We start from the raw sequence: 21,067 nt of genomic DNA, 5'->3' as shown, positions 1-21,067 counted from the left end.
CGTGCCCAGTCCCGGAGCTCCCTGATCTGGAGAGAGACCCCACCCCTCAGTTTTCTCCGGACCCCATCGGAGAGACCCCCCCTGGCCCTCCCACACTGCTCACATCCGCTCTCTTACCTCTGTCAGCCCCCCCAGAACCAGCTCCCTCCCTCCTTCCCTCTGCGGGGGTTCCCCCTCCCCCTCCCTTCGCCACCGCCCCCTCCCCCTCCCACATCCCCTTCCCTCCCCCTCCCCCTCCCCGGCCCCCCCCACCATGAGGATGATGGCCGCCGGCGCGGTGCACGGCCTCTTCACGGCCTCCGCGGCCCCGCAGCCGCCGCCGCCCCCGCCGCCGCCGCCGCAGCCCCAGCCTCCCCAGCAGCCGTCGCCGCCGCCACAGCAGCCGCCGCCGCCGCCGCCGCAGCCGCCGCAGCAGCAGCAGCCGCCGCCCCAGGCCCCCCCCATGGAGCCCGAGGCCCCGGATTCTCGCAAGAGGCCCCTCGAAACGCCCCCCGAGGTGGTCTGCACCAAGCGCAGCAACACGGGAGGTGAGAAAGGGCTGCGCTCGGGTTGGAGGAGCGGCAGAGGCCTCGCCTTTCTCCATCCTCCTCTCTTCCCAGTTGGCAGGTGCAAGGGCTCTGGGGAGGGCACGGGCGCCCCTCCCTAGACCCGGAACCGAGAGGGGAGTTTGGCTGGGTCCGGACCCCCTCCCCTTCTGGCCGAGGCCCGGGGCTGGGAGCTTTGTCTGCGACAAGAGGGCTTGAGGGGGAGGGGGTGGTAAGTGTCCTTGGGGGGGCGCAAAGGCTGGGGGGCGTGGGTCTCTCTGAGCCGGTGTCTGTGTCCTTGAGGGGTGTGTGATGTGACCCTTTCAGGGCAAGGGTGTTCCCCGCCTGGCGTGTCCTGGCGGGGGGAGGGGAAGGAGTAGAGGAGGCCTGTGGACCCGGAGCTTCCCAGCCTCCCTCCCTGGGGATGTCCCGAGGAAGGGTTGTCCGGGAGGGAGGTATGTGTGGGCCGTGGGCGGGATTGTGCATGGGACAAGCTGGGTGGGTGTGTTGGGTGAGATGGAGAAAAGGGTAGGTGTGTAAAGCTAGGTGGGAGAACTATGTGGCTGGGACAGGTGTGTGTGTGTGTGTGTGAGTGTGCTTGCGGGCCCTGTGAGGCCTGGATGTGTGACATTAGGGATCATGGGTATGACAGGGAAAGAGGTGTGTGTGTGTGTGTGTGTGTGTGTGTGTGTGTGTGTGTGTGTGTGTGTGTGTTTGTAAGAGACGGGGCGAGATGAGAGGGGCTGGGATCCATGTTTGAGACCCTTGAAGGTGGGTATGTGTAACAAGGGAAAGCATGTGCATGTTACCCCAAAAGGGGCTGTGGCGAGTGTGACACATGAGTGAGAGGATGTGTGTGACATGCAAGGGGGTGTGTGGGGGACGCCGAGCGGGCTGTCTCTGGGTGTGAGGCATGAGAGTCTGTGGGGATCAGGGGAAGGCAGTTCAGTGTGTGACACAGGCATGTCTGGGGTGGGGTGGGACCAGGGGAAGCCAGTGAAGGTATATGATAAGCAAATGGTGTGGGTGTGACTCCAGAGAGGCTGTGGCTGAGTGTGACACATGGAGGTGTGCAACAGTGACATCAGAGGGGGTGTGTGCGACAAGGGGAGGTGGGTGTATGACGAGGGAGAGGTTGGGGCTCTGCGGGTGGAACACACGAGGGTGTGTGACAGCGAACATGTGCAGATGACACCCGAGGGGTGTGGAAAGGGAAGGGGGTGTGTGTATGACACCCAAGTGTGTGTATTTGTAAGAAGGGGAGAGGTGTGTGTGTGAAATGGTTGAGTGTGTGACACCAGTGAGGTGGGGATGACGGTGTGTGTGTATGTCGAGGGAGAGTGTGTGTGTGTGGTGGCTGAATGTTTGACCCCACCGAAGGTGTGTGTGTGTGTGCGCGTGTGACCTGGGGCGGGCTGTGTCCCGGAGAATAAGAGACAAGCTGGGAACGCTAGGCATTTGTCTCAGGGAGCAGGTAGGGTTTGCCGGGGTCCTCAGAGCCCAGCCCGTCAGCGCCTTGGAAGGAAGGAGACCCCAGAGCAGACAAGCCCCTCCCGGCAGTCACCTTGGCCAAAATCTCTGCTTCCTCTGGCCTTTTCCTCCGGATGGGAGCGGGATGGCCTCAGGCAGAATGCACCCTTCCCACGCCGCCAGGCGCTGTAGTGGGCCGGGTGGGCACCTCCCACATCCTCCCCTCAGATGAGCACAGTCAAGGCTCTTTCCTCCTGTCCCAGGACTCCCCTCGTCCCCATCCAGGTGGGACAGGAATTGAGGACCCCCTGGCCGTCTATGAGGGTGTCCAGCAGAAATTGGAGGAAAAGGAAGTTGGGGGAGGGGTTGGGAGCGAGTTTCCTGTCCTTCTTCCTGCTCCCCCACCCCCAGCACACACATGAATGTGGCCCCACTGACTTCCTTCCCGCCTTCCTGTCCCACTGCCATTCCCAGTCCTCGGAGGCTCAGGGACCCAGGTGGTCCCTGAGCCCAGCCCGGCAGCCCCGCCCCGCCCCCACTGGTGGGGGGTGGCACATCCCTTCCTCTCTTAAAGGGGCTGAGGTGCTCAAAATCAGATCCCTGAGAACAGCACAACCCATCGATAGTGATGCTGCCAGAGGCTGTCAGGTCCAAGTGCTTGGCACCTGCTCCGAGTCAGACTCTGAGATATGGGTTAATTTCCCAATAGATTCCTCCAGGGAGATGATCTGAGCTGCTTTTTCAGATGAATAAAACTGAGGCTCAGGAAAATGAAGCCACTTGCCCACAGTCACACAGCTCATCACTGGCACAGCTGGGATCTAGTCAGCCCTGGGTGCCGGGTTCCAGAGCTCCTGTGCTTAACTCTCGGCAGCCAGGAAACTAGGATGAGCCCTTAGGGACCTGCTCCTCCAGCCTCTGCCGCCTCGTCTCCCCTTCCATGACCCATGGGTAAACTGAGGCCCAGAAACACAAAGGGACAACCCTGCATTTACAGAAACATTCAGGGGCAGGGCTGGGCAAGGGTCTGGGACTTTCATCTCCAATGTGAGGGCTCCTTCTGGTGCAACTGTCACAGCCGAGAGACGCTGGGTCAGCCCTGCCCCAATATAACTGCTTAATGCCTTACGTGCAGTGTTTCATTGAATTCTTCCAACATTCTAGGATGTAGTAGTAATAGTAATAATAATAATAAATTACCATAATGGCTAATATCAGTGGTCTACAGTGGGCCAAGAATAATTCTGGAAAGCACGTCGGACGGACCAGTCACTGAAGCCCCGCGCTTCTGTTATGTCGTCCGTCTTACAGACGGCCAACTGAGGCGCAGAGAGGTTCGGTAACTTGCCCGAAGTCAGTCAGCTATTGAGAGGCAGAGCCATGATGCGAAGTCAGGAGGCCGGCCCCACTGTGTGGGTGGACACTGTAGTGAGCCCCGTTTTCAGGAGAGGAAACAGGGTCCAAGGGGTGAGGCATCGGGGTGTCACAGCCTGCCACTCCTGCCCTGTTCTTGGTGGCTGTTAAAACTGGCTCTGGGCACTGTGACTGACTGGGAGGGACGTGCGGCGCTAAGGACAGGAGCCAGGGGTGAGGAGCTGCATGGAAACTCCGGTTAGGAAAAACAAATGACCCCGGTCCGATGGGACAGTGACAGAGAGTGGCCCCCTTGAGTACAGATGAGAACTCCGAAGGTCTCACTAGAATGGCCCCCGCACTTCTGACTGTATTACCACCTCTGTCACCCCCATACAAAAAAAGAAACACACACCCCCCAAACGTAGCACAGCAGCCAGGTCTTGCTCCCAACATGCCGCACTCTTTAACACAAAGACAACGGCACCTGGTTACGAGCCCTAGAGTGAGACCTTCCAGGGTCCAGGTGGTCACTGTCGTGTGCTCGGTGTGGGACCCTCAGGCAGGTTATTTCACTGCCCTAAAGCCTCAGTCTCCTCATCTGAAAAATGGGGGCTGTAAGCTCTCCTGCCGCCTCTCCAGGCCGTCGTGTGGGTGAATCGAGATTGCGTGTGTGAAGTCCATAGCGCGAGGCCTGGCAGATGATAAGCAGTCAATAAACAGTAGCTGTCACTTAGTGTTATTATTATTATTATTTATTATTATTATTATTGCCACCACTGAGAATATCATAGTGCTGTTTCACCACTCAGTGGTGAATCGCCCCAAGGAAGTCATACCCCACCCACCTTTGTCTCACTCAGAGACAGTGTCACAGCACAAAGGCAGCCTCACACCTTCCGGCATGTCATCCCCTGGGGGGCACGCTCCCGTAGTATTTCATCTCTCACACTAACGGGCGACACCATCATTCATAGACAGACACCGCACGCCTGACGTCCCACGCCCTCAGTGGCACCAGCCCACAGCTCATCCCCCATCTCCTGTCTTTCACCAGCAGCTCCCTCTCACGTCTCTTCCACAGCATCACCCCCCACCTCAAACCTCCATGGAACATGTGACGCTTCCGCCCCTGACCCCCCGACAAGAGCGGGTACCTTGAGTGCAGCGCCCCAACTTTGGCCCCCCCAGACATACTGTCACTGAAAACACCTCTACAACATACACCCCTTTTGTCCTGCCGTGGTCATTAATGAATTCCCTTCCAGATCAAAGCCAATTTTCAGGGTCAACTCTCTGACAGTAAAAAGCGCCACTTTTGGGTAGGTAAACCTTATTTAGAGAGTGGGTAAGGGAGTTTGGGTTGCTTTTTGGAAGCTTTCAGGAACACTCCTGGGGAGGGTGTGCATGCAGGGGGTGGGGGAGCAGAGACTCATAAAGACTAGAAGAGGAAAGGCCGCCCCCTCCCAAGGTGGCAACGGTTGCAACTGCAGCCTCAGGGACACAGACTGATCAGGAGGAAGTTGGCATCTTTAATTCTTCAGTCCCTGTCGTGAGTAGAGCGGGCTGCCTGGCCCCCGAGGAAAGAGCTGAAAGCGGAGGGCTTGCGTGGGTGGAAAGTTCTGGCATCTAGATTCTGCTTCAGTGGAAGGAAAAACTCTTCCCAGGCAGAGTCTTGATTGTTCAAACAGGGTGGGATGGGCGACGCTTGGGGGCTGCAGGTTCAGCCTAGGTCACGTGTCTGTCCTTGCTGCAAGGCAGGCTGGGAAATAGAAGCCTGGCTTCTTCCCAGGGGAAGTGGGACTCACAGTAGAAAGTGTCCCCATCTAGGAAGGACATGCAAATTCTGAAGAGAACCAGGCCGATGGCCACAATGGGGACAGCTGGGACCTAGAGTTCAGAGCTGGAACAGGTGGGAGGTCTCAGCTGGCCCCTCTCCACAGGAGGCTGGCCTGAGGATGGGGCTCCAGATTTCCATGAGTCCGATACAGCGACCACCCAGCACCCACAAGGTGGTTTATGGGGGTCCACAGACAGACTTCTTTTTTGACCATTGTATGCTTATATGAATGCACTTTGTTGGGGGGAAACAATATAACCAGCCCCTCAAACTCTGATGATTGGTAATGATTGTTTAATATCCTCTTTAAATCATTGCATTTACATGTGACAAGTGAGTGTATTTAAAGTAAAGGGGCCACCTGTCTTGTTCCTGGATTTATCTGCTGCACTTCGAACAAGGCCTGGCACACAGTGGGTGTCCAGGAAGGATTTGTTGGAGGAAGGGAAGGAAGAGGGAGAGAAGAAGGAAGGAAATAATAGCACAGAGGGACGGGAGAAGGGCAAAATTCAAGAAGGTAGCATGAGGAAGAACTCCCCTACCCCCTCTCTAAATAAGGTGATGACGATGATGATGATGATGGTGATATCTAGCATTGCTCAAGCGCTCTATGGGCTGGAGACCTTCCTGAGTACTTTACAGTTTGTCATTCAATTAATGACGATAACCCTAGGAGATAGCCCGATCATGCCCCCACTTTACAGGTGAGAAAACCGAGGCCCAAACTGGTGACGCCCCTTGCCCAGGGCCACACAGGCCGTCATTGAGAAAATTTGCCCTCAGTCTAGGGCCTTTTCTGCCATTTCCTGGGAAACGGCAGAACCTGGCAAAACCTCTAGCAAAACCTGGGACGTGTGGGAAAGGGCACAGGAAGCGGGGTGGGGATGTGCCTAGTTTTCTGCAGAGCAGATGAGACTCTTCCATCCTTGCTGAAGAGATGGGGAATGGAGGCGAGAAGGAAAGAGGACAGAGCCCTAGTGAGGAGGGCTGCATCTCGGTTACTTAACCTTGTCTCTGGGCCTCCCAGAGTTAGAGAACCAGCCTGCATCCCTCTGATGGGTTTAGGAGCAGAGCAGGCAGGGGGCCATCCCTGGAAGCCCAGGGAAGAAAGTGAATCGGGGGCAAGCGTCAGGGTGATGGATGGGAAGGCACCCTGGTGGGTGGGGCTAATTACCTAACAGGCTTAATGGTCTGATTAGGCAAGTTTAAGAGGATTGCCTTGGGCTCAGGGAAACCCTTAATTCTGGCCCCCCTCCCCCATGCAGGCACATCCACATCCAACCCTCGCCCCCACCCCCATCCTAACACATCAGGGAACCCAGAACCTCCGGTCCTAACGGACCAGGTGGAGATGGGCCGGACTCCCAGCCCCTGCCCTGCCCCCACTATTACTAGCACAGTTTCTCTTCTGCCTGCTCTGTATGTCGGCGTTTCATGGGAGGACATTGAAAATAGGTTTCCTCCGCTTAAAAGAAACAGTTGAAAACCACTGGGGGTGGTTGAAGACCTTAAGCTTTGGAAACAGAATGACCTGGCTCCCCCGCCCCCAGTGTTTCCCCAGTGTTTACTGCATGCCTACTACTGCTGGCCACTGCGACACAAAGCGGAGCTCTAGGGATACGACCCACACTGGGCTTCTGTTACACGAGTGCATGAAACAGGAAAACCCATCCCCTCCTCAGAGCTCGAGGAGGGCTTCCAAGAACAAGAGTCATTCAAGTGGGGATCTAAAGGACAAGATGAATTCACTGGGTGGGGGGGGAGTGGGGGAGTTTGAAGGGGGGAGTTCCAGGCAAAAAGAATGTGCAAAGGCCCTGAGATGGGACGGAGAAGGAAACGTGGGAGGAATGAGAAGAAAAGTATGTCTAGTGCCCAATAGAGAAGGATGATGACCTGAAGCTGGAAAGGTGGGCGGGGCCAAATCACCAGGGGACTTACATGGAGAAGGCTCCAGAATCTATACCCTGGAAGGGCTTAGGGGCAACAGTGGGGTGAGCAGGTAGGAGGGCTGAGCACTTGCCTTGAGCCTGCATTAACAAAGTGCTTTACACATGACCAGGAAAACTGGCCCTTAACAAAGAACGGCTGAAGCCCCACAGACACCCTTGGCCCCACCTGGCCACCTCAGGTCTTAAGACCAACTGTCCTTGAATGGCTTGGTCTTTGGCCACCAGCCGGGGAGGGTGTTAAGCAGAGGTGGGCCAAGACTGAGGCATGATTGCATCTGAATCTCAACCCAGCAACCAACTGTCTTGGTGCCCCTGGTCTGGTGCCTTTCCTTGTCTGAGTTCCTCTGTGCCTCGGTTTCCCCTTTTATAAAAATGGAGCTCCTTCTACCCACCTCCCTGGTAGGCTGTGAGGAATGGAAGAGATCAGGCTTGCCGAGCAGCGTCAGGTCCATGGTGAGCACTGAGAACATCTCTGGAACCCAGCCCTCCCCCGCTCTCCCCCTCGCTGCTTCCACCAGTCAGACCGCTGTCCTCTCCTGCCTAGACCGTTGCAGTCAGCTCTTCACTGGGCTCCCAGCTCTTCCACCGCCCTTCCCCTCCTGAGTGCCAGAGGGATCTTGTACTGAAAAAATGTTACTGATATTTTATTTTTAAATTTTTATTTATTTATTTATAGAGAGGGGAAGGGAGGGAGAGAAACATCGATGGGTGGTTGCCTCTCCTGTGCCCCCTACTGGGGACCTGGCCCACCACCCAGGCATGAGCCCTGGCCGGGATTCGAACCAATGGCCTTTTAGTTTGAAGGCCAGTTCTCAACCCACTGAGCCACACCAGCCAGGGCATCACAGGGATCTTCTTGAAACCTAAGTCAGCTCACAGCCCTCCTCTGCTCAGATCCCTCTGTGGCTTCCATCTTACTTGCAGTAGAAACCAATGACCTCACTGTGGGCCACGAGCCTGAACACCCACCACTACCACCGCCTCCCTGAGCTCTCATCTCCTCCCACTCTCCTCTCTCACTTAGCACCAGCCACACGGCCACCTCCTCTTCCCTGGAACAACTCAGGCGTAACCTCATCCCAGGGCCCTTGTACTTGTTCTCCTGCACAGCCGCATGGTTCTGCACCCCCCCCCCGCCCCCCGCAACAGCCGGGAGACAGTATATCATAACGGTTCAGAGCAGGGACTTTGGAGCCAGGTTGGCTTCAAATCTCAGCCCTGCCGCCTACTAGCTGTGGGAACTGGGACAATTTCTTCATCTTTTGCTTCCCGTCAGTTGAATGGGATTTTTTAAGTACCTCCCTCATTGCATCAGTGTGAAAATTCAAAGAACTGATATTTGTAAGCAGTTGGGAGAGAGTCCAGCCCATATTAGGTGCTGTAGAGTGTTTGATGAACACAGAAAGCGCATTCTCCGGGAGGGCTTTCCTGGCCACCGATCCCACGGTGCAGCCCCTGCCCTCCTCATCGTCCTTCCTGCCTCTTTTTGTTTTCCTGGTACTTGCCCCTGTCTGACACAAACCGTACTGTCTGTCTCTCCCCCTCTAGGAGAATGTAGCTGTGCAAGCTCTTGGCTGAGGCACTAAAACTCTTTCGCCCTTATTTTACGCACAGAATCAGGGAGCTTTGTCTGTCTCCCTCATGGCTGTTTCACTAGAACAGCGCCAAGCATATAGCCAGTGCCTAGCAACTTTGTGGAATGAATGAATGAATGAATGAATGAGTGATTGTTATCATTTCCCTTACTTCTATCCTCATGGCCATTGCTCCTGTATGTTACTGTGATTCCACTGGGCATCATGGAGTTTCCTAGGGCACCCCATTCCGGCTCCCGAAGAAGGGAAAGGGTATCCCTAAAGGTGAAGACCCCTCCGCCACCTCCCTCTCCGCTGACTCTCCTCCCACCATGTGCCCCTGCAGAGGAAGGTGAATACTTCCTGAAGGTGCTGATCCCTAGCTACGCAGCAGGGTCCATCATTGGCAAGGGCGGCCAGACCATCGTGCAGCTACAGAAGGAGACAGGAGCCACCATCAAGCTCTCCAAGTCCAAAGACTTCTATCCGGGTAAGCCCCTGCCCGGTACTCTGCCCTAGGCCTCCCTTCCCTCCCACCTGGGCCATAATGAGGGGGCGGGGCTGCCCTGGGGGCAGTGAGAGTGGTGGGGGATCTCTCATCCCCCTGAGGCAGGGGAACAGAGCTGCCCTCAGCCCCTGGGGCCAGGCCCGAGCAGATGGGGGTGGGGGCAGGGCAAGACAATGGACCTGCTGCATATTCATGAGCTCATTTGCATGATGTGCCGGCAGATGTGCCCCTTCCCACACACCTGCCCCTTTGGGTCAGTTGGAGGACCCAACTGCGGGGGAGGCAGAGAGGCAGGTGTTAGGGTGTTCCGTAGGGCTTGGGGGGCCAGCCATCCATGTCATACACACCCCCACACTTTCCCTTTGGATTTCACTGTCACCCCAACCTGAGTCGCACTGGTTTTCTGTCTGTGCCATTCTTTATGTGTTTCTCTCATTCTGTCTCTGGCGTCCCCACTTTTTGTTCCCTTCCATCCCCCTCGGCCCCCTCTGCCTCCTGCTCTTCTCTCGGCTTCCATCACTCTGCCTGTGTCTTCCGCGTCTCTGGCTCTGTCAGGACATCCTGCACATCTTGTTCTCTCATCCGGTCTGTAGTCCGTCTCTGCTTTTCCCCCTCCCTCTCCCCATTGTTTTCATTCCATCCACCTCTCATGTTCTCTCATTTTCCCTTCCCTTGCTCTCCTAACTCTCTGTGCAGCCACCCATCCCACCAGTAGCGCCTTCCATGGGTCATTCTCTGCTGGCTGCCCCTCCTTCCTTTCTGCCTCTGCTTGCCCATCTCCCTCCTGTTTCTCTTTCTCCTAAACCTCAGCTGCCTCGTGTGTTGTTTCTTTCGATTTTTGTCTCTCCCCAAACCCAGACTTTTTTCCTGCCTCTCCTCCATCTCTATCTCCACCCCCCCCCCGCCCCTGCCACCACCACACGTTTTTCAAGGCCCCTCCACTCTCTCTGATCCCCCTCAGTGTCTCTCACCCTTGCATGTCCCCCTCCCAAGACCAATGCCTGAGCTTCGGCATCTGGGAAGCCAGGGAAGGCCCCTCGAATTATTGCATCTTTGGCCCTGCGCTGGTTCTCGTTCATCCTTAATCCCCTTGGATTTTTGTAGGTCAAACACCAGAGCTAGAGCTCAGGGTCAGGACACATTCATATTCTCTCTCTCTCTCTCTCTCTTTCTCTCTCTCCCCCCGCCCCTCTCTCTCCACCCTCCACCCCACCCACCTCCCATCTCAGTAAGCAGCTTTGGCAAGAGGTTTAGAGAACAGTCCAGGGAACCAAGCAAACCCCCCTTTTCTCTTCTACTCTGGCCCAGTCTCCCCCATGCCCTTCCAGCCCGTAAGATATGGATAAGACCTCTGCTTGGGACATTCATCCGAGGACACTTGGATCACATTCTGTGACAGGAGATACATCATCCCCTCCCAGCTCGGTGACACTCCCCACAGACCAGGCAGCTGGGAACCCCGGAGCATGGGACAGTCATCGACTCTCCTGGGACACACAATTCAAACAAACAACATAAGCTAGCATCTCTCCCCAGCCCTCGGACGTGTGACCAGCCTCTCTCCCTGCTCCAAATCATATGGCGTGTGCCGCTCTCGGCTCAGAGACACAGGACGCAGCCCTCTCTGTCCCAGTCCTGTCCCTAGGGCTTCCCAGGACCCACAGGAGCACAAGAAATAAGATGCTACTGCTCGAACCAAATAACATTTCCCTCTGCTTCTGGCTGACACCCTTTCATTCATTCATTCAACGCACATTCTCTCAGCAGCTCCTCCCTGCCACCCAGTGCTGGACAGAGATGGGAACACAGCAGTGACCGAGAGGGCCCAGCCGTGCCCTCTTAAAACTCACAACCCAGTAGGGAAGACAGGCCTAACACAAGTGACGGTCACAGCAAGATGGGAAAGCCCAGGGGACAGTGGGAGCCCAGATGGGGTACTCGACTCAGCCTGGGGAGGTCAGGAAGGGCTTCCTGGAGGAGGAGCCCAGAACAATAGGTAAAAGTGAACCAGGTAAAGAGCAGTGAGGGGTGTCCCAGGAAGGTGAAATACCATGTTCAAGGCTTGGGGGAAGGGCAGTTTACTCGGTGTGGCTGAAGCATAGAGAACAGGCGAGAGATGGAAAAGGTCCTCTAGGCCTAGTCGGGTCACACACTTACACAGACAGAACACACTGCACTTGTGTGTCAACTACAAAACCTACCTGGCCACTCCAGGCAGGGGCGGAACACAAAGAGAGTCTCCTCCTCATTATGGGAAACCCCAAGTCCCAGATTCAATCCTTTCAGGGTTTCTGAGACCCAGGAAGAAACAGGTCCCTGCCCAAAGCCACACAGACTCCTGGGCACTCACCCAGACACCCTTGTGGTTCTAAACTCCTGAACTTGAGCGTCACCTGAAGGCCTGAAGGAAAACACAGACACGCACACACGCTTTTCTTTAAAAAAATTTTTTTTGATTTATAATATATTTGCCCCAAAGTGCAAAATCCTAAGTTACTCTTACTAAATTCATACCTATTCTTTTTTACTATCAAAAATGCAAAAGCAAAACTGCAATCATGTTATGCCTCCCTCTCCATCCCCCACACACACACACTTCCCACTTCCCACATTTAGGACAGGGTGGTTCAGTGGTTAAAAGCTCAGACTCCGAAGCCAGATACCTGGGTTCAAAACCTTTTGATCTTTTACTACTAGCTCACTGAACTTGGACAAACCCCGAAGCGTCTCTGGACCTCAGTGTTCTTAGTAGTAAGTCAAGAATAATAATATCTCCTACCTTATATATTAAAGTAAGCCAGTATATATAAAGTGCTTAGAATGGTGCCTGGTACTTGGTGTTATGTAAGCACCAGCTGTTATTATTGGACATTCTTTCAGAGTTTAGCTGAGCCCCACAAAACCCCTCTGGACCCGGGTTAAGAACTACACGGGGGTGGGAGGTCACAGACTCTCTGAGCTGGAAGGAAACATCACAGTGATGGAGAGCCTGACCGCTTCATCCAGGCTCTCCCTGGGGCCACCCCGAACCGCCCCCCAGTTCCCACCCTGACCCACACCCTTTCCTATTTACACCCAGACGGAGGCAGCCTGAGAGCTGACTCACCCTTGGCCCAGAGCAAGCCATTGTTCTGGGGTGGAGGGGAGTAAGAATTAGGAACAGTGGCCCAAAGGAGATGAAGGATGTCAACTACATGAGTGACCCAAGACAGTGACACCCACACACTGTCATACCGGGCTGAGAGATGGCAAGTGAGGGGTCAGAGTAGTAGCAACCAGCGCACTGCCTTAGAATGCCCATAGGACACTGCGCGCTCACCCCAGGTGTCCCAGACACACAGGGACGCAGAGCCTGGCACACACTCAAGTCCTTTTATGGAGCCGGGGAGCTGACTGGTCCTACAGAGAGAGTCCCACCCAGGGAGAGACACACACGCCCCACACACCAGACGCGGCCAGCTCACCCAGGCACTCACATTCTCGGGCCAGCCAGAGTGGAGTCGTCTTTGGCTGTGCCACAAACACTTGACACACACACACACACACACACACACATGTCAGTCCTCCGAACAGTCTCACCTCCCAACACCTGGATGCAAGAGATGCCTGTTGGTCCCTTACGTTCATGAACATCAGTCATGGCCTTGTGCATATCCTATATACACGCTCATACATGCGTATCACACACCCATAATCAAAAGTCTCCCTGACACACCTGTACACACACACAAACACACACACTGTCATACAGTTGCAGTGATCTACATTCATCATATAGCCTCAGTGTCGCCTCGTGAGATTCTTTGTTTCTTCCTCTCCAACTCTCACCGTATACTTAACCTTGAACGTCACAGCGCCACTCAGAGGCTTTCTCACCTACAAGAGTATGCACCACGGTCCTCTTCCCTGGAATCACTGTGTCACGCAGCCTGTTTCTATCTCATCTCTCCTGCTTTCTCTGATACACGCGTACACGGACACAGACCATGTAAGAAGTCCTGCCCAAGCATACACACGCACACGTGCACGCTCACACCACCCACCCAGACAGACTCACAAACAGCCTCGCACTACTCACAGTGCCACCCAGAGTGTCTCTCCCACACGCTTATCCCGACACCACCCAGAGTTAGCTTCTCTTCTCCCCGCTGCCCCCCGCCCAACAGACTCAGACACAGACAGTAATGATGCCTAGGTCAGGACTGCAGCCAGTAACTGGAGAATCTCCAGCAAAGACACCCAGTCCGCCAGTGCCCACTCTTCCAGGAGTTGCCTTTGACCCCCTCAGCTCTCTCCTGGGTCCACACCCCTGCCCTCCCCCACCGCTCAGCCCTCCATCTGGTGGGTCCAAGCGGGCACTCTGGCCTCTCTTCTGGCTCCCCCATCCCCCAGCCCTTCCCCATCCTCTCCAAAAGCCCAGAGGCCCTCGCTGCAGGCTTTCAGGGGTTGCCATGGCAACGGGGCCTCATCCCTCATCCCCCTGGGGGTGGGCTGAGGACCCGGCCAGCCAGACCGATAAGGGGGTTCCAGTTACTGTGGCAACCGTTGCAGGCCTGAGCTCTCCCGCTTCTGGAAGGGGGGAGTGAGTGAATGGTTGCCAAAGCAACGTGGAGCGGGCAAGGACTGGGAAGAGGCAGCTGAGCCCTGTCTCCCCTGCCCAGGGCTGCTGTGGGCATCGCCAAACCATCATTCTTCCATCCCCTGGGGTTGTATTGGGGGGCGGGCAATGAGGTACAGATTATAAAACAGGGATTCCACTCACTCGCTCAGCTACCCGCCATGACCTGGGGAGCCCATGCCAGCTTGCCCAGGCTTATTGTGTGACCACTCCCTGGACCGCCGTTTTCTCTTTCCATTAAATGGGGCCTGAATCTTCCTTGCCCAACAGGAACCACAGAACGAGTATGCCTGGTACAGGGCACAGCAGAGGCCTTGAATGCTGTGCACAGCTTTATTGCCGAGAAGGTCCGAGAAATCCCACAAGCGATGACCAAACCTGAGGTGGTCAACATCCTCCAACCCCAAACCACGATGAACCCCGACAGAGCCAAGCAGGTCAGAAGGGGCAGATGGGGTTTCTGTAAAGCTGGTAGAGGTTCCAGAGAAGACATCACTGGATTGTTTTGGGGGTTCAATGGGATAATGTCGATACAATGTTTATGATCAAATACATGGTAGTGGTATCATCATTACCAGGGAGCCCGCCTAGGGACCCCAGACCTCTGCATTAAGAGAGAGTGTGAAGGTCTGGGAGGATCTGGCCCACAACCCCCTACTTATCCCTCGTTCCGGGGACTCTCTGCATCCTCTTCCCCCCTCCAGCCTGTCCCATTGTCTCTCAGAGCAACCTGCCTCCCACTTCCTGTTCGCACCGGAAGTGACCTCAGCGGCAGCCCATCCGCAACCCGAAAAGCTTAGCCTCTCCTGCTCCCTCTCCCCCTCAGTGACTGGGAGTAGCCACCATTTTGGAGAAATGATGTTTCGTTAGTGAGAAAGGGGGCGGGTCCCTCTCCTACACAGCCCTCCGTAGAAAAGCTGGAAGGAGGAAGGCAACACCTCTTGGTTGCCTCAGTTACAGGAAGCGGTGGCGGGGGGGCGTGGCAGGGAGCGGGCCAATAGCATGCCGAGCCTCTCCGGTTGCCATGACCACGGGGGCGCTGGGCAGGTGGGCTGGCGGCTCAGCCCCTGGCCACACGGTCCTGAGGGTAGGGGCTAAGGCAGAGGGGCACGCGGGCTGGCCGCGCACTCTCCCATTTTCTCTCCCCTGTCCCGCTCCCACATTCTTGCACACGCGATGCAAAGGGGCGAGAAGCCCCGGGCGGGAGGACAAGCCACCTGAGAGCGTTCCTTTACGTCTCTTACAAGCAAAGACAAAAGAGAGGGTCTCGGTAAAAAGGGATCTGGAATTCTTGGGAATTCTTGTTGCTCTGAGCTGGGGGAGACCACAGGCTGAGTCACCCCCCCCCGCCCCCAAGCTCGTAGAAAAGCCCTGGAAGAATGTTGCCCAGAAGATCGTCCCAAAAAGGACCGCGGGCTTGGGGCGCGGCCGCTGTCCTTGGTGCTGAAGCGGCTCCGCTCCTTGCCCCTGCCAGGCCTCTCCCTCCAAGCAGGCCACAGTTTACAGGGAAGCCAGGGTATTGTCTCTTCCCTCCGCCTTGGTCACTGCCACAAGGGACCCTGGGTTCATCAAGACTTTGTACATGTTGCAGGGAAAATGGGCTAAGCACCGTTATCTGCCCGAACCTCCCACCCCACCCCCTAAGGCCCAGGAACTCTGATATAGTGCAGTCAAAGGGTTATACAACCAGGATTCTCCCTCTGCCTTATTACTCCAAGGCTCCAGAGAGTGAGGGAGATAATGACTGAAGGCTCACGCCCCAGAGTCAGGTGTTGAGTTGAATTTTACTCTGATACTTCTTACCTGTGTGACCTTGAGCAAGGGACTTGATTTTTCCATGTCTCGTTTTCTCTTCTAGAACGTGGGCTTCACTATGGTACCCATGTAAGGGTGGTAGTTAGTGTTCACTGATGTTCAAGAAGCACTTAGCATGTATGCCTAACACATAGAAAGTTCTCAAAAACCATTAGCAGTTGTTATTATGGGATTTTTGAGCCAGGAAACAGGTCTGTCAATTCTCTCTTTGCCTTGGACTCGTTGTGTTACTCTGGGTGTTTTCTTCTATAAGCCTCAGTGTGGAAGCTGGGCCAAGCCTGGGATTATGAATTGAAATGCCTCCGGGATTCAGCAAGGGAACACGAAGGACTGAGGACCGTGGTTTTATCATAGAGATAGAATGCCACCCCTCAACGGGGGCAGCTGCTGACTCAAGTACACTTGATACGTGCCCTTTGGGAATGTGGACATAGTGCTGTCACTTCTTCCATATTTTTAAGAAGCTAGAAATATTTGAAAGCAACTGCTTTTTAAAGGTCAGCTTCGCTTTTAAAACACTACGTGGTTATGAGCCAGCTGCAGCCTAGGGACTATCAGTTTGCCACCAGTTTTACTAGGCCGATGACTCTCAACTCGGGCTGGCGTCTCAGTGTATCTGGGTAGCTTACTATATATTCCCCACTCTGAATCAGAATTTCTGGGGCTAAGGCCTGAGCATCTGAATCTGGACTCTAGCCTGGGATCAGATCCCAGCTCCAGTGTTCACTATCTGTGTGACCTTGAGTTGGTGACTAAACCCCGATAGATTTATTTCCCAATCTGTAAAAAGTGATAATCATAGTGCATCCCTTGTAAGGTTGTTGCAAAGATTAAGTAAGTTACTATATGAAAGTGTAGAAAAGTGCCTGGCACACGGTAAGCACCGTTATCTGCTGCTGCTACTACTGTGGTTATTGCTATTGTTGTTGTTATTGCTATTAGTTTAAACTCTCCAGACTTGCAAATCACTGGGACAGATGGTCTCTAAGGTCCTTCTGGCTCTAAAATGCCTACAATTCGACGGCTCTGTGATTCCAGGATTCTATGGAACAGCCCCTGCAGATCTCTCTTAAGATGGTGCGATTCTCCACTCTGGGCCTCTCATGAAGGCAGCTTCTGTTTTCTGAGGGCTTCCCATGTGCCAGGCACTAGGCGGTCACTTTAGTCACTGAACATTCCCCGTCACTGTATGGAGTAGCTGTGGTTATGTCAGTGTGGGAGATGAGCGAACTGAGAGTGAAAGCATTGGCTTTCACTATTTCTCGGCGATCAGTTTCTTGGGTGAAGAGGTCCCTTCCTTCCCCTATTGCTCTGAAATGCTGTATCACATACCAAATACCTCTCCGCTCTCGGGTCTGGCTTAGTCCATTCTTTTGTTCTCTGCCCTTCGCTTGTCGGACTTCTTATTTTCTGATGACTTGTTTTGAAATAACAGCTGTATTGAGATAGAATTTGCCTACTGTGTGGTTCACCATTGAAAGTATATAGCGCAGTGGTTTTAGTGTACTCACAGAGGTGTGCACTGACCGCCACTACGTAATCCCGACACATTTTCACCACCCCCAAAACAAGCCCCATACCCATTAACAGTCACCTTCCATTCCCTCCGGACCCCCGCCCAGCCCCTTCCCACCACTGATTATTTTGATGTCTATGGATTTACCTATTCTGGATACTTCATGTAAATTAAATGATACTTATGTGGGTCTAGCTTAAAAACATGTTTTTAAGATTCATCCAAAGTTTAACACATATCAAAACTTCATTCATTTTTGTGGACTAATTATAATTCATTGTATGGATATACCACAGTTTGTCTGCTCATCAGCTGATAGAAAGTTGGGTTGTTCCTTTTTCGCTACGATAAATAGTGCTGTGGATAATGTGTGTGGACACGTGTTTTCAGTTCTCTTGGGTTATACCTAAGGGCGAAGTTACTGCGGCACAGGATAAATCTGTTTAACCTTTTAAAACTCTGCCAGACTTTTCCAAAGTGGCCGTAACCCAGATGTGAGATTTAAACCCAGGTCTGTCTATGGGTAACAGTGACAACAACTGTTTTTTGGAGTACCTACTATGGGCTCATATTAATTGCATGCTCACGTGGCACCCTATGCTCGGCACAGAGTACGTGCTCAGCAAGTGTTGTTTGTTTGAATGAAGGCACAGTGACACGCCCACAGGGGCCAAGCAGAAACGTGACTGAGGAGAGGTAGCCAAGTGCATCCCGGCAGCGGTGGGCTCTGTGAGTCACCCGAAGGGCAGCCAGTTCTGGCTAATTGTAGCCATGCTTGAATTCCAAGCGTGATCTCAGTTGGGCCTCACAGTTATCCTTTGGAGGAGGTATGCATATCCCCATTTTACAGATGAGAAAACTGAGTCTCAAAGAGGTGAAATCCCTTGCCTAGCCTCAGTGACGGAACCAGGATTTGAACCTGAGCAGGTGTCTCCAGAGTGCAAGGTGGTTTTTCAGGGGGGTGTGTACACAGACTACAGACTGATGGCCTGGCTCCTACACAGTGGTTCTTAAACATTTTTTAAGAGGTCACCAACATTTAAAACCTTGGATGCTTCACATATGGAAAACCAGAATGTGCCGTTACTCTAGGACACTTAGATGGGGCTGAGTTTGATAACCCAAGTGCGCGGCATCCTAACACACACACCACCACCAGGTGACACACACCCTGTTTCCTCCACCCAGTTTCACTCCTGTGCGGTCCTGTGGGCACGCCATCGTTCATCCTTTCGTCCATCCTTTCGTCCATCCGTTCGTCCATCCGTTCATCACCCCCCTCTTCGTGCAGTGTGTACCAGGCACTCTACACACTGAGAACCGGGAGTAAACACTACAGACAAAAACCTCTACCCCTGTGGAGCTCAAATTAAATTCTTTCAACAGAATAGGGTAAATCTTCTATCAGAAACAGAAAATAAGTAAATAAGTAAAATACATAGGAAGACTTGACTTGGGGTGATGAACACACAATACAATATACAGATGATGTACTATAGAATTCTACACCTGAAACCTATATAATTTATTAACCAGTGTTACCCCAATAAATTCAACAAAAAAGAAAAAAGAGAAAGAAAAACTGGTTAGATGAAAAATAAATAAAAATAAGTAAAATATATAAGATGCCAGAGAGTGAAAAGTGCTATGAAGAAAAATCAAACAGAGAAGAGAGAAAGGGATTATTGAGGTGTCTGTTTTTTTATTGTTGTTCTATTACACTTGTCCCAATTTTACCCCGGTGCTCTCCCCTTCCCCACCCACCCTTGGCTCCCACAGCCAATCAGGTGTCTATATTTTTTTCTCCTGACTTTTTATTTTGAAAATGTTTAAAGAACAGCCCTGACTGATGTGGTTCAGTGGATTGGGCATCGTCCTGCAAACCAAAGGGTCACTGGCTCGATTCCTAGTCAGGGCACATGCCTGGGATGCAGGCCAGGTCCCCCCCAGTTGGGGGCACGGGAGAGGCAACTGATCAACGTTTCTCTCCCTCTCTTTCTCCCTCCCTTCCCCCTCTCTAAAAATAAACAAAATCTTTTTTATGAATGTTTAAAAAACAGCACAATGAACTCCCTATACACTTTACTTGAAATCACCAGTTGTTACATTTGCTTTATCGCTATACACACACACAGAGCTTGGTTTGGTTGGTTGGTTTGTTACCGATCCATTTGAAGATAAGTTGTGAACCTCATGACTCTTCACCCCTAAATACTTCCGCATATATCTCTGCCAAGAATAAGGACAGTCTCCTATATCATTATAGCACTATTGTCATGCCTACAAAAATTAATACTAATGCCACACCATTATGTGACAAAAACTTTGTACTCTCATTGCCCCAAACTATCTTTTATGGCTATAGAGTACGTATTCTTTTTTTTCTTTTGGGGGCCAAAACCCAGAATCAAAAGAGTGTGTATTTTTCTATCCAAGATTCAATCAGTGTTCATTCTTTGCATTTGGTTGTTACACCTGATTAGTCTCTTGATCTAGGAGAGCCTAGGGTAGATTTCCGAAAGTAGAGACAGCAGCATTGCTGATTGGGTATTGAGTGAGAGGGAAAGAGGATGCCTGGTCTCGGGCCTGAGTAACGGAAGGGTGCATTTTCCGTGTACTGAAATGAAGCTCCCGGCAGAAACACATTTGAGGAGAAAGATGTGAAGTTCCATTTTGGATTTTACTTTTGGGGTGTCCTTTCAACATCATACTAAAGCTGTGAGTTTAGCAGTTGGATGTGAGTCTTTTTTTAAAAGATTTTATTTATTTATTTTTAGAGAGAGGAAAGAAAGGAGAAAGAGAGGGGAAGAAACATCAGTGTGTCATTGCCTCTCACTCACCCTTGGCCTGCAACACAGGCATGTGCCCTGACTGGGAATCGAACCGGCGACCCTTTGATTCAGCACTCAACCACTGAGCCACACCAGCCAGGGCTGGATATGAGTCTAGAGATGTCTGTGCTGGGGACATAAAATAGGCAAATAAACAGGTTTTGATAATTGGAAGGTCAGGGAAGGCCTCTCTGAGGGGGTGCATTTGTGCAAAGACCTGAATGAAGAGAGAGGTGAGCCTCTTTTTCTGGGGAAGAGTGTTCCAGGTGGGGCACAGCAGGTGCAAAGGCCCTGAGTCCAGACCGAGCATGGCAAGGCAGAAGAACAGCAGGGAGCCTGGTGTGTCTGCAGTGGAGTCAGCAAGAGGGAGGGAGGGCAGAGTTGAAGTCAGATCAACGGGGATCAGAGCGCATGGAGCGCATGGAGCGCACGGAGCGCTGAGCGGTTCTCAGCCTTGCGGGACTCAGTGTCCTTCTTTCTCCTACAGATATTTCCCGGGCCCACCTTACTCTCTGACGTTACATATAAAACATGGATATGACACATAACTAGATCTGTATGATTTTTTAAAGTTTTATTCATATACAATTCACTTACATAGAATTCACCCGTTAAAGGTTCATTTCAGTGGTTTTATTCTATTGAGTTGTGTGCCCCTCATCTTGGTCAATTTTAGAACATATTATTTCCTCAAAAAGAAATCTTTATCCCCTTAGCTCTCACACCTGATTGGCTGTGGGAGCCAGGGGTGGGCAGGGAAGGGGAGAGCACCTGGGTAAAATTGAGACAACTGTACTAGAACAACAATTAAAAAAAATAGACACCTCAATAATCCTTTTCTCTCTTCTCTGTTTGATTTTTCTTCATAGCACTTTTCACTCTCTGGCATCTTATATATTTTACTTATTTATTTATTTTTCATCTAACCAGTTTTTGTTTTTCTTTTTTCTTTTTTGTTGAGTTTATTGGGGTAACATAAAGTCCCCTGCAGCTCACCGCCCCCAGCCCTAATCCACCACTAATCCACTTTCTGTCTCTGTAGATTTGCCCGCGCTGAACGTTCACATAA

General features: G+C 52.7%; 1 protein-coding gene across 6 annotated transcripts in view; it reads left to right on the top strand.

The window, feature by feature from the left end:
* Window positions 1-268: 268 nt before the first annotated feature.
* Window positions 269-21,067, top strand: part of NOVA2 (NOVA alternative splicing regulator 2) — a 30,198-nt gene continuing 9,399 nt past the window's right edge. For all 6 annotated transcript variants that reach the window (XR_008425823.2, XR_008425826.2, XR_008425824.2 and 3 more), the window contains exons 1-3: window positions 269-527; window positions 9,057-9,200; window positions 14,107-14,273. Coding sequence is in view for 1 of the 6 variants with exons in the window: in XM_053915841.2 (XP_053771816.1) it covers window positions 443-527; window positions 9,057-9,200; window positions 14,107-14,273 (396 nt within the window). In the remaining 5 variants the exon portion in view is untranslated. The remainder of the gene's footprint in view (window positions 528-9,056; window positions 9,201-14,106; window positions 14,274-21,067) is intronic.

This window comes from Desmodus rotundus, chromosome 12 (genome assembly GCF_022682495.2).
Source record: "Desmodus rotundus isolate HL8 chromosome 12, HLdesRot8A.1, whole genome shotgun sequence".
Taxonomy (NCBI): Eukaryota; Metazoa; Chordata; class Mammalia; order Chiroptera; family Phyllostomidae; genus Desmodus; species Desmodus rotundus.
This window is presented reverse-complemented; position numbering and strand designations above follow the sequence as displayed.